This window comes from Capricornis sumatraensis, chromosome 1 (genome assembly GCF_032405125.1).
Source record: "Capricornis sumatraensis isolate serow.1 chromosome 1, serow.2, whole genome shotgun sequence".
Lineage (NCBI taxonomy): Eukaryota > Metazoa > Chordata > Mammalia > Artiodactyla > Bovidae > Capricornis > Capricornis sumatraensis.
In genome coordinates, this window is record NC_091069.1 from 39975230 (window position 1) to 39988606 (window position 13377).

The 13377-nt window shown below is 39.4% G+C and overlaps 1 protein-coding gene across 1 annotated transcript in view; it reads left to right on the top strand.

Moving 5' to 3' along the window:
* Nucleotides 1-10157: 10157 nt before the first annotated feature.
* PPP3R1 (protein phosphatase 3 regulatory subunit B, alpha) overlaps nt 10158-13377 on the top strand; it is a 65249-nt gene continuing 62029 nt past the window's right edge. The window contains exon 1 of the mRNA XM_068971504.1: nt 10158-10411. Within this exon, the coding sequence (XP_068827605.1) occupies nt 10409-10411 (3 nt within the window). The 5' untranslated portion in view covers nt 10158-10408. The remainder of the gene's footprint in view (nt 10412-13377) is intronic.

The window sequence follows — 13377 nt, forward strand, 5'->3', positions numbered from 1 at the left end:
TAAACATCCTGCAGCCCTTGCCTATTTACTCTATCACAAGAACATGTGCATTTCAACCACTGGTTGATTTGGTTCTGCTGAGCCCACTCTCTTGATCTCAGCCCCCTAAGTTCTTTCTCTTAAACACCCACATTTGGAGTACCAGGATCACTTTGTCTTCATCCTTCAAAGGCCAGTCTTTTTCTCAAAGCATCTTCTAAAGGCAAACAATGAATTTCAACATCTCTGGTGTCCAGGATTAATGAGGTTTTCTTCCACACTGAAAATATCCGTTACTAATCAGATCTTGAACATGCACATATTTAGCTAACTTAAAATGACTATGACTATACAAAAAGTTTTCATTTCATCCTTTATCCTATATCAAGGAGAGTTTCTTGTATTGCTACAGAACTTAGAAAAGGTACAAATGAGACATATAGTCACAGTTTAAAAGGACCATAGGGTTCCAGATTGCCCTCTTAGAAGAAAGCCTTTCTTTCACAGTGTCAAGATTGTTTGGTAGTGAATAGCAGATTAAAATGTATCCTGGTAGGTTGTGCTCTTACTTTGCAGTTTATTCAACTGCATCACAGACAGGAGGTTCTATTCAGTCATAGCCAAGTATTTACCCAGCATTTAGACATTGCAATCAATTACTTTCTGTAACCTGCTTTCTGCAAAAACACCATCCTTTGGCTCTTGGGTGGATACATTCTAATTGCTAATTTTAGTGTTTTATAGAAGCCTATAAAATGAAACAAGGGGCCCTAGGGACTGAGTGTGGGTTAGAAGAGAGTATAAAATGAGGATATCAAAGCTCAGAGCTTGAGATTAGTGTAGGAGCAAGAAAAGAGCGGTGGTGATCGGAAGAGTATAGTTAGAATGTGGATTTCTGGGTGGACCTGAGTGCAATTGTTGTGCTGGACCAGAGGCTCTACTGTTTCCTCATTGTGTCACTCTTCACTGTTCCCCATTGCTCTTTGCAGAGTCCTTTTGTTTCTAGGCAAACTGTATGTCCAAGGTTACTGATGCTGACACTGGAAAAGGATACAAGTCCTATTAATTGTAAATGCTTTGATAGTGAATGAGAGTCTTCGCTTAGAAGAAGTAATTAATAATTATAGTGGTGCCTCGGAACTAATATGAGCAGCTATTTAAGAAAAACAATGGAAAAAGCAAGTTGAGACTAACTAAACACAATCATCGACAAAATTTGTGTCTAAGGTAGAATGGACCCTGAAACTCTATTGCTTCTGGGCAAAGGTTGTCTGCTGTATGCTAGCATTTCTCTTCCTTTTGATTTGTCATGCAGAGTGGTTAGTATTTTATGATGACCTGAAGATGCTCTTTAGAATCACAGAAAACACAGAATTCACTGGATGAAATTTATTTACCAAACATTTCAGCCTTACTCAAAAATACAACTTTTTAATGAAAACACCTTCTTAGAAATACAATCGACTTCCCCAATCTGACAAAATGCATAAAATAAATCTACATTGCAACTTCCTGCTGTGACCTTGAGAACTTCAGCACTGGTGCAATTTCCTAATTTTATAGAACAAGTTCTATTTACAGTATTATAAATATTATGTATCTCATACATGTTTATAAATTCTTTTCAAAGGAGGAAATTACTTTTAAAAAGCATACTCATTTATTTTAGTGATACAATCTTGAATATATTTTTTTAAATATTATTAATTTACAATACTGTATGTTTTATTTGCACAAGTATATTTCTTTAAAATATGCCTTTTGGTTACTCTTACGTTTTCTGGAAGAACAGCATTATAGAGAATATGCTAGTGAAAAATTCAAATTTGGTTCCAACCAGTTTACCCCACAAAAACAAATTTCTATGATAATTTTAATCATTACAAGAAAAACTGGTATAACTAGTCAATTCTTTTTTTTTTAAAGAAGATATTTCTAATTTAAAATATTGTACAAGGAACTCATTCCAACAGAAAAACAGAATGAGAATTAACAACCCAGAATGGATCTTGGGCTTATGACTGTTTTTAGTTATGCTGTTACTTTTGTTGAAGCAAATTGTTTTCACGTAGTCATAGAATTGTAAATGTAGAGGAACTCTCTTGCATTTATCTATATGTACAAATAAAAGGCTGGTTTAATCTTCTGCCATTTATCTTACTTAGGATACCATGGAAAGAAAAAAAAATGTGATATAAATTTTTGTAAAATGTTTTGAGTAGTGTGTGTACTTGATAGAGAAAAAACATAAAGCGATGTGTATCTCACATATACATTTTATAACCATATACATTGTATAGGCTATGTGTGCAACTGATACATAAGACAAAATAATACAGTTGACCCAAGATCATTGCCATTTTCAGAAGATATTTTCAGTTGTTTTCAGCCTCTGAAGATTTCAGTTTTTGGTTGTATATATAGTTCATTACGTGTCTTTGATGCAATATTTTCATATGCTACTTTCCTCTTCATTGAAGAATATGATTGAGAAATAAGTTAAGGTCAAACAAAATTTTGAATGAATTGAATTTGCTATCCAACAGAAAACAGAGTAAGTACCTACTGTTAAGTCAGCATTAATTAACCTATTCTCTGTAAGTAAAGAGTGGTTGGTAATTTACTAGTCTACCTTCCAATCTAACCATTGAATATATACTTTATAATGTTTTGCATAAGAGAGATAGATTAATTATATGAAAAAAGTTCTTAATTAACTAGAAGATATTTATATATTAAAGGTGTTATCATTCATATGTTATTTCCCTCCCATATTCAGAATGGGAAAATAATCTTTAAAAATGCCACAAACCTAGTTAAAACATGGTAAGGGGATTATATCCTTCACATACAAAAAGTTTTTATAAATCACTAAAAATGACCAATTTCCCCAAGAAAAGTGATCAATCAACAGTTAAGTCACAGGAATATATTCTCAGCAGTTGAGTTAAAAGATCAAAATTTAAGAAAAATGTTCAATATTACTAGTAAACCAAGAAATACAAATTATGATGAGGTGCCAGTTTTCTTTTTTAATCTACATTTAGAAGAAATACCAATACACAGTTTATACTGCTGTTGAGAAATGTGCATTGCTGGTGGGAAATCTACAAAATTTCTTGAGAGTAATTGGAGTCTCTCTCTGTCTCTCTCTATCTATAGATATATACATACAATATAAAGCCTTTAAAATGTTTATACCCTTTGGTTCTATAACTCCACTACTATGAATGTATCCTAAAAAAAAATCAGAAATGTGCACAAAGATTTTACAGAAGTGTTTAATATATAATGTAACAGGAAAAACTGAAAACCACCAAATAAAAATTAAGTTATAGGAGATTCTTAGTTAAATAAATTATGGCATACATTAACATTACTGAACACATATACACTGAAAATCATATTCTTGAAGAGTATGTACAGATGGGAGAAACATTTCCAAAATATTAAGTAGAAAATTATAAGACAGTAGATCCCAATTATACACATATATATTTTAATATACATTATATATTTATAATTATATATATTATATATACATAGAAAAAAGGTTGGATACACATCCAAATATAAACAATGATTATCTCTTGCTGACATAATTACAGATTATTTTCTTGTTTTATAATTTTCTGTATGTAAAACATTTTCCATAACCTTGTTACTGATCCAGTGGTTTTCCTCCAAGGGCCCTTTAGAATTAAGCTCTTCCATTTATATCATTAAACGATCACCCAGTGTCCAGAGTCAGACAAAAGAGAGAACCAGGCTTCCTCAAAAGTGAGACATTCAGAGTAGTTCCCTCTAGTGGAAACAATGGCAGTGAAGGACCGGTTACAAATGCCTAATACTGAGCTTCAGTGTTCCTCTGCACACACCCATCTAGAAAATGCCAGGCTAAACTAAGCACCAGTTTATGGCTTACCGTATCATGAGGGTATGGCTTTCTCTTAATGGCACTGTAATGGCATTGCATTGCCTCTTCACTCCCCAGAGAAGTCAGGGGGACCTCTGAGATCTGCCATCTTATAAACAATTAATTCCTAGTGCCTGTAGTTATAATCTACAAAATATTGTTCCCTTTTCTTAGGGTCAGTCTGATCCTGCTGTGCATACCTTTTCATATATCAGATGGGTTAAGTCAATGAATGGATATTTTATGTCAAATCAATTTTTTTTTTTTTGCTACTTTACTCATTTCCTTTCCTTTGGAAGCCAAGGTCTATCTTGAAAGTTCACTGAGAAAACCCCTGATGATTGAAAGAAGTGGATTCAGTTTGCTGCATGCTCAAACTCCTGATTCAGCACTAAGGAATGTTATTTTTAGATGGAATATAAAACTGAAACCCTGATCCCTTATTTATTAAAGATCTCTTAGGAATCTTTGTGAGATGACAGGCTTAATACTTTATCTCTTACACATTCTCTTTGCATTTTAAAACTTCTCTATAGTATCCTGAATGCTATGTGAAATCTGTATTAATGCTGTGGGTAAAATACAGAAACCAGATTATAGTAATAAATAAAACTCTTTAGTGAAAACAAAGTATATTAACTATTAGTTCTATGCAGTTGTTAAAAATATTTTTATAAATTTAAAAATTTTAGTATATTTATTGCAATATAGATATTGAAAAAGCAATATTAAACATTTTAATATAGAATACATGCATTTTAGTAAAAGTACTGACAATAAACTTTAAATGTTTTTAATTTTTCAGTCTCTCTTTCTAATATATTCACACACGCAGGGTTTTTTTTTTCCTTGAGATTTGTCCATTCTCATTTGTTCCAATATACATTTCGGTTTTTTTAGTGTCTATTACTTGTTTGTTCAAATGCCAAGGGCATCTAAACTAGTTTCAATTAACTTGTTGTATTTGAAATTTGCTTACCCTCATAACAAACAAACATGTTAGCGGTTGGTGATGCATATTCTCAGGTAAAGGACTTGTTTAATAGAGAGCTGTTCAATAGTACTTTTGTGGTGGTCAATATGGTAGCCACAAGGTATACAGCTATCAACCACTTGAAATGTAGCTAATGAGACAGAAGAACTGAATCTTAATTTTACTCAATTTTAATTAATTTAAATGTAAACAGCCATAAGTGGCTGGAGGCTACCAAACTACACAGCACAAACTTAGGTTTAAACAACTATCCAAAATTCATAAATGGAAAACTCATAATTCATAGAAGTGGACTGTAGTCAGAGATAGGATTAGAACTAGGGTCTCACTTGAGTGTTACACACAGCCTTCTGTGAAGCACACGTGGATAATGTGAGTGTGTAAATATATATATGAGTCAACAAGTATGACAAACAAGTCTTCTCTAGTGTTATATCTGTTTTTCATTTCAATCATTTTTTTTTCTGATACGCTTAGAGTAAATACTATTTAGGTAAATGCTGTAAGGTAAATACTCTTGTAAACTGGTAAAATGCAAATACTCTAACAGCTTTTCCTTGGTTCTCATTTTTATGTGCAAGGACCAAAGAAATGAGAATTCTAACTCAGAAAGACTATTTTAAGATACACTCTAGGACATCTCAGTGGATACATATGAATGTAAACCAGCAGCCTGTGCTACTCCATCTGACTTGGCCCTCTTTGACAACACTGCTGGACCACTCCTTTCTCCTGAAACCCTGACTTTTGGCTTCCTGAGCATCTGTGCTGGATCTCCTGCCCTTCTGTCTAGTTCATTTTTGTTTCTGTCATTACTTTCTCTTTTAGCCACTTAAATGTAGATGTTACCTTGATTTTGCCCTGGGTCTTGCCCGGTTGTTTCTATGCTGATTTCTGACCTTTCTTGCATGGTTTCAACTGTTATACTTATGCAGATAATTAATTATAATGTACATACTTAATTATAATGTATTTATCATATAGAAAAATAATCAGTTTAGAAATATAATAAAGCTCATCATGTAAAAGGTGTTAATACATTGCCTTCAAAAACACTGAATTTTTCCTTCAACAAATGGAATTAGATGTGGATTTAAGATGTTCAGGAATCAATCTCAGGAAGTTCCTTCACCCCCCCTTTCCTTTTTGGTCCTGTATATCATACAAAAGTAATTTATATAGCCGATTTAATGAATAAGTTTTGGAAACTTTCCTAATTAAGGAATATTTCTAACCTGCGTTTCATCTGAAAAGTAAATTACAGATTTTATTTTGAACACACTCAATATTATTAATTCTCTTACGTTAATTCAAAAAGTTCCATACAATTCCATAGTTTTAAAAATAGTTACGTGTAGAATTAAAAGAAAAAAAATCCACCCAGCACTTTTCTTCCAAATTCATTAATTCTTAAAACTATATATATTTTAAGAGCATTGATTTCTATCTTGTGTTTTTAATAGCAAATACAGTTTCAGCTACATTATAATATAAGTAGGCTTTTGTAGGAAGGTCATTGTTTACAGAATTCTTTGTAAAATTGTTTCTATGGAGAAATGAATTTCCAAGATAGAACTTGGAATCCTTGGTTCCTACTTTTGCTGCTTAGCAAGAAGGGAACTAGCCACTTCCCTGCCAACTCAGGTGCCAAGGAATCCTTCTTCAACCATACCATGGAGCAGGGGCCTACCTGGCATCCCTGCTTTCTTCTTGGTATAAAAAGAGATTCGAGGAAGGAAAGCGATTTTTTCCCCATGCAACCTTGGTGCTCACAGCAAAGAGAATTTTATATGAAACTGGATGGCAGAAAGGTGCAAAATATTCTTAAATCTTGGCTTCTTGAGCTGGGACATGTATGGTTTTATTTAGGAGGGGAGGTAGATGTTTCCTCTGTGTTAACAGATGTGTACTAAAAAGGAACAGACATTATTTACAAGTTGTTTTGATTCTTTTTCAATTGGCATTTTCTTTCCATGTACGAGTATAAAGTTAAGTAAGTATAAAAGTTAAATCGTTTAACTTTATGTTGACCACATTGTCATTCAACATAATCATGAATGACAGTGCATATTTTGGGGTAATATTGCACAGGAATGCCTTAAACAACTATAGAAATGCTAATTCAGCTCTTCTACCACTCTTATATTTGATATATAAGGAAATGACCACAATCAGACCTTTATCATGATGTAGATTTCTGTATATCACAATGACCTTGATAAAATTACCTGTGACATAGCTAACTTCAGAAAGATAATTACAGAGACACTGAAGTCTAAAGCTGTTGTGCAGTCAAATATGACTACAAGCATTACTCTTTTTCTTAAAACCTCAAAACAAATTTCTACTTAGCTTTATTATGACCTTGGGGTCCCTTCTTTTTCTTGTGTCTAAATAAGGGGACACTTGAAGTTTTCAATTTTGATTTTTTTTTTTTGAGATGATTCCCACATCTCTCCTCCTTTCTACCCTGCAGTTCCAGCTTCTTTTTCCTTGGGTGCTTCCACAAGGATATCTCACCAGCAACTCAGATTTAGCATTTTAAAATCCAAACTCATCTTTTTCCACTCAGCAATCAAACTTCTCCAGACTTCTCTGTTTCTCTCAATGGTATCACTATTTGCTGTCACCAAACAAAGTATAATGGTCATCTTTTATTTTCCCTCTTCTTATTCCCTACATTGGTTAAATTGCATAGTTAGTCCATTTTTACTCCATGTTTTTCCTATTGATCCCTTCCTTTTCTCCACTATTGATACTTCTCGTGCTAGCTGTTACCATTCCTATAACTGGTATCTCTGTCTTAAGTGTTTCTCCCTCTGACTTACCTCCATAATGCTCCCCAACAATCATCTTTTACATGCTAAGTTTTCTAGGAAATAATAATCCACTTATTAGATACGTCCTTTGCCTTGTGTGTTTTTGGCAGGACCACTAGGTACTTGCTCCCTTAGTAAAAAGACAGAGAGAAGACTGATTACCATACTTTCCATTTTGACCTCAGGGGAAAAACCTGGATGATAAAGGTGCATTTTGGATTTACCTCTCTTAATGAATTCAGAATAATCGGTTTCAGAGTCAGAGATGCTACCAGTTTGTATATTATGCAGTGTATACAAAACTGGGAGAATGTAAGTGGTGAATTCCGGTAAATTTGCATGATGCCAAGAAACAAGTGAACTGGCCTTGTGTTTCTTGTTAGTCACAAAGGCTAGCCAATCTTTCACAGCTCTGAACCCTTAAATTCCTGATTTAAGTTCACAACAGATATTTGCTGAATGATTATAGTCTGCATTGGTACAAATCATGACAAAATTACGGGTTACTTTGAATCTATAGTATCCCATATAGCTCAAATTCCTTCTCAGTATTTAATCCTCAGTCAAAATGATAATTTCATTTTCACTAAACGTATCCGAGGGACACACAAATGCAGTTACAGTGATGATCTCTAAGACGTGGAGTTGAGGGGGAGGAATTTTTAAAATACTGTTCTTTTAAAAAGTGAGCTTAATTTTATGATGAAAAACTAATTAAAAAATATACCTAGCAAACATAAATGACAATATACCTTAGGGATTTCCCTCTGTTTTGGAATACATATTACAATCTAAATAGCAACATATCTAAGTCAAGACTTAACAGATTAAACGGTGGAAGAAAGGGTCATTTCTCGGCCTTTCCTCCATACATTCGCTATGTGATACAGCTTGTCATCAGTTACTTTTCCTTATTTACACTGAAACGGAAACAAAATAGTTTTTAAAGAAGAGGAAGGGACGAATGGTTAGTTGCACATCTCTACGGCACATCACTGAGTTTCTATTACAAATGATGAATGTTTATCACATAGAAAAATGATTAGCGCGTTAAGAAAACCCACATAAGGAGCTTTAGCAGGCTGCCTTTAAAAATACTATAGCTTTTAATAAAACTGTTGAAAACAATTTGTTCACTAGGAGTTTCTGACCACTCAGTAAACCTCTCTCTCTCTCACACACACCCACCCACATACACACACGAGATTATCAAGAGCTGAAAAGGAGTAACTGGTTAAAACTGTTGCAAAATGCTTCCATCATTATCCTTAATCACACCTCTCCTGGCAGCTTCCCCCCCCCCCCCCCCGAACATAACTTTCCTCCCAGGCTTTTCTGGACTCCACGTCCCACCGTAGTCCCAATTTTCTGAGAACAGTAATTACCACCAAAGTGAATACAGCCCTACTAAAGGGACAAGTGGGCAATCGGTCTTTCAACCCTTCACCAAAACACTGCCGCGTCAAAAAGGTCGCCTGGCGGGTTTCAGGAAAATCCAGAGCTGGGTGCGAAGGGCTTCGCGGCAGCCTCTCTATCGTCTGTTCTGTTGACTCTGCAAGCCTCCTCCTGTCTTCCCAACCCGGCTCCTGACTGCCAACCTATATACGTGTGTGGGCCTGCGGGCGCTGCACCTGGGTGACAAGTGTCTAGACGCGACATGCATTCTGTGGGGCATCCAAGCCATCACACTGATGCAAAGATACCTGTCTTCAGGCGCAAACTGATTCCCTCCAGCCCCAGGGCTGGGGTTGGCCTCTTTTTGGTGAAGAGTCTGGGTGTTCCGACCTTAAGGCCGCTCATCTGTTCCTCCTCTCCTACGAGGTTTTCACTCCCGGGCCCAAGGCCCCCTCTGCCCAGGCTCGCGCACCCCTCGCACTTCCTCCCTCACAGGGAACCCTCGTATTTCCTCGTTTCCCCCTCTCGGCTCAGCCTTCCCCCTCTTCACCCCCTCCACCCCGCCCGCCTCCAGCCACATGACAGGAAGGGCTCCACCACGCGACGTCACTGACGTCCGCGCCCCCGCCCCCGCGCTCCCCCCGCTTTGCACGCAGGGGGCGGCCGGCGCGCTCCGCGCTCCCCAACCAGAGCTCGCCAGAGCGCCGCCGCAGCCGCCGCCGAGCGGGTGCGCGGGTGCGCGGGTTCCCGGATGTGCGGCGCTCGCGGAAGCCCCGCCCCCGCCGCCGGCTCCGCGCGCGCCCCCGCCCTCCGCCCCGCGCGCCGCTGCGCTCCGCTTTCCCCTCCCTCTCCTGCCCTCCCCCTTTTTCGTGCCTTGAGGTTGCGGGTCAGTGCGAGCCACTGCAGTGAGTCCGTCACGGCTCTGGTGCGGGCGCGAGCGCGAGTGCGAGGCTGCAGCCCCCGAGCCGCTTGGCCCCCTTCTCCCCCGCCTCCCTCCCTGCTCTGTCTCTCTCCACTTCTCGCCGTGTCTCCTCCCGCGCTCTCCGTCTCTGAATCTCGACCTTAATTTCTCTTCTCCCCGCCAGCTCCCGCGTGTCCAGTCACCCCGGCCGGTGCGCTCCCCGCGGCGCCGCTTGCCCTCCCCCAGCCTGCACCCCCCCCTTCCCCCACGGGCGTCCCGAGGGCCGCAGCCGCCCCAGCCGAGCGTAGCTGGGCCGCCGCCGCCGCCGCCACTGCTTCCTGCGGGAGACCGTCAGAGCGCCGACACTCTTCTCTGTGCGAGCGAGTCGCCGACCGCCAAGCAAAATGGTGAGCTCTCGGCTTCCCCACGCACCATCGCTCCCCGCCCGCCGCTTCCAGGGGCAGGGGCGGGGGCGAGCCCCGACTCCCCCGGGCGGCTTCCCCCGGTGGAAAATTCGAGAGACCCGAGAAAGCCCCAGCGGCCCGGGGGCGACGGGCGGCGGATTGACAGCCCGGCGGGGCCCCCGCGCCCGCCCCCGGGCCTCCGCGGGGAGCCCCTCCGCCCCCTCCCCCCTCGCGCCTCTGGGATTCCGCCCGGGCCTCGACCCCCAGCCACCCCGGCCGTGCGCCCGGTACTGTCCCCTGATCGGCCCGCTTTCCCTCTCTCCGGACCCTCCTCCACGTGGAGCCCCCCTCTCAGCCCCACACTCACTCTCAAGTTCGGGGAGATTCCGGAATCCTACGGCAATCATAGGTGGCCAATGGCTCTTTATATAAGACCCACTTTCTCTCCAGGGCCGCTCTCTCTCCCACTCCCACTCTATTTTGAAGCAGAGAGTCTTGGCAGGAATCCTGCCACTTACTTCCCCCCTCTCCCGTTAGTGTTTATTTCACTGCTGTTTGCAACCTTATGAGGCTTTTTTTTTTTTTTTTCCTTCTTCGCTGCTGGTTTTCTCTCTGCAGTGGCGAACCGGAAAGGTCCAAGGTGTCGATTCATGAACACAGTGTAGCTCGGATTGTGATAAACGGGGATACTTGTTTTTAGTGCTTACTGATTGCCAAGGGTTTCTCGTTTTCTTTGTTACCTTGGTGAGTCTCTCCGGTGCTGGTTGTTTTTGAATCATGGCGATTTAAATTTGTCTTTCCTTACCCTCACATTAATCCCTAGGTAGAACTCACTGCTGTAGTGTTTCCGACCGACGCTAGGGGTGTGTCTCCCGCCTCTGTCACTGTAGCCAAGAAATCAACGACGCCCTTTTAGCCTGTTACCCTACCGGTTCTCTAGCTCCGGCTAGCCCGTGGAGTTTTCTCTTTGTAATCAAGAATTGCATGCAGAGTAGAAAAAGTTTGCAGTGCTTTTTCATCTAGATCAGATATCCGAACAGGTGATTTGGTCGTTAGGCTATTTCTAAAAGTTTTTGAACAGTTGTCCGAAGATTATTCCGACTGATTGCTAGGCGTTGAGTAATGTCTTGCAGTTTTTAATTGTATTGTATTTCACCTTGTATGTAGAATTTAAGTATTTCAAAATAGTGTGGTGGGTGAGTGAAGAGAGAAATTGTGTGGACTGCAACTCGAGATCAGTTTAGTGTGATTGTGGGAGAAGAAAGTGACAGTAGTCAAGTAAGTCAGCTTTTATTTAAAAAATAGGACAAATGATTAAGTGCACCTATTGTGTGTGTGCTCAGTCGTGTCGGACTCTGCGACCTCATGGATTGTAGCCCACCAGGCTCCTCTGTTCATGGGATTTTCACGGCAAGGATACTGGAGTGGGGTTGCCATTCCGTTCTCCAGGAGACTCTTCCCAACCCAGGGATCGAACCCTCGTCTTCTAAATTGGCAGGCGAATTTTTTTTTTTTTTTTTTTACCACTGAGCCATCTGGGAAGCCCTAAGTGCACCTATTAGTGTCCTTAAAATTCAGATTAGGAGCAGACTTAAGAAATGATTAGTGATTTTGATACGTGGAGGAGGTTTTTCCTTGCCAATTTGGGAGGCAGCTTTGAGACGATTTTGGCCTTCAAAGTCAAAACTTAGGTTTTTCCAGACTGCTACAAAAACAAGTTATATCAGAGCCATTCATAGTACATAGTACTCTCTCTCTCTCTTTTTTTTTGGCATAATCTTTTGGAGTTATGAATTGTGCTTTAGTGCCTTAATACAGCTTCCTTATAGATGTATTTTACCCGAGGGTCCAGATCTTGAAGATCTTTGTCGAGTGTTTTTTTTACCTGTATTTATAAAGGATACGTTTTGAGGAACAAAGACCTAGTCTTGTTTATGTAGTGTATAGGAGAATGATCTGACTTCCAAATAGTTCTTTTCCCCTCTGTGGTGCGTCCTCTCCCGTACCCCCCTCGAGCTTTTTTTTTCTTGAGCTACAGTCAGAATTTGGGAAATGCTCTTTTAGCTTTTAAGTTTATCTTCTGGAAAGTTAGTGTTTCTTGATCTTTCAAAAATATTTTAAACTTCCCATAGGGTATTTTTTTCCTTCCAGATCATTATTTCCCTCTTCTTTCCAGTTTCCTTTTTAGTATTTATTTTTTGGTTCACTCTTGGCTCTTTTTTCTGCCGTCCTCTCAATACCATTTCAGGGCATAATTTGTCATGACAGTGGCTCCTCAACTTTTGGAATTGTGTTGGTCTGCTGAGTATAGCACTGGTTCGCAAGTGTCAAACCTGTACCTCAATTGTGCCTTATGGCATATTGATTAACTCAAATAAATAGGAGTTTGGAGTGATCTGGTTCATTTTCTTGTTATTTGAGCATGTAATTCTGAAAACTTTCACTGTCTTTGGAAAACCTTTGTAATTCCTCCTGAGTATCATGGACATACTTAGATTTTTGTTAATAGACTTTAATTTGTGAGTTAGTGATTAATTCAAGTAAGGGGAAAGCACAGAGGCTTAGAGATTGAATTGAACCGATCAAGACTCTTTTGACAGGTATTAATTTTAGTTGCTACCTTAAAAGTAGCCAACTTCTTTTTTGCCTGTGGTATCTTTGCCTCTCTTCATCATCTTTGCTTGAGTCTTAAAATGTTGAGCAAGTGGGCTGAAAATTATGGATGTCTCCCATATAAAATAGTGAGTACTGAGCTCCTAAGAATTTTTCTTGAATCATTAATGATCAGTTTTCTGTGATTACATAAATGAATGTATATTTATTGAAATAACTGGATGTCATCACAATTTTTTCTGTAGGTATGTATGTATAGTTTTAGATAGAGTACTTCAGTGTTACTGACATGCTGAGGCAGAATAAGAATAAAATAATCAAGTAGAATGCTTGTTTGAGTGAGTGAAAGTCGCTCA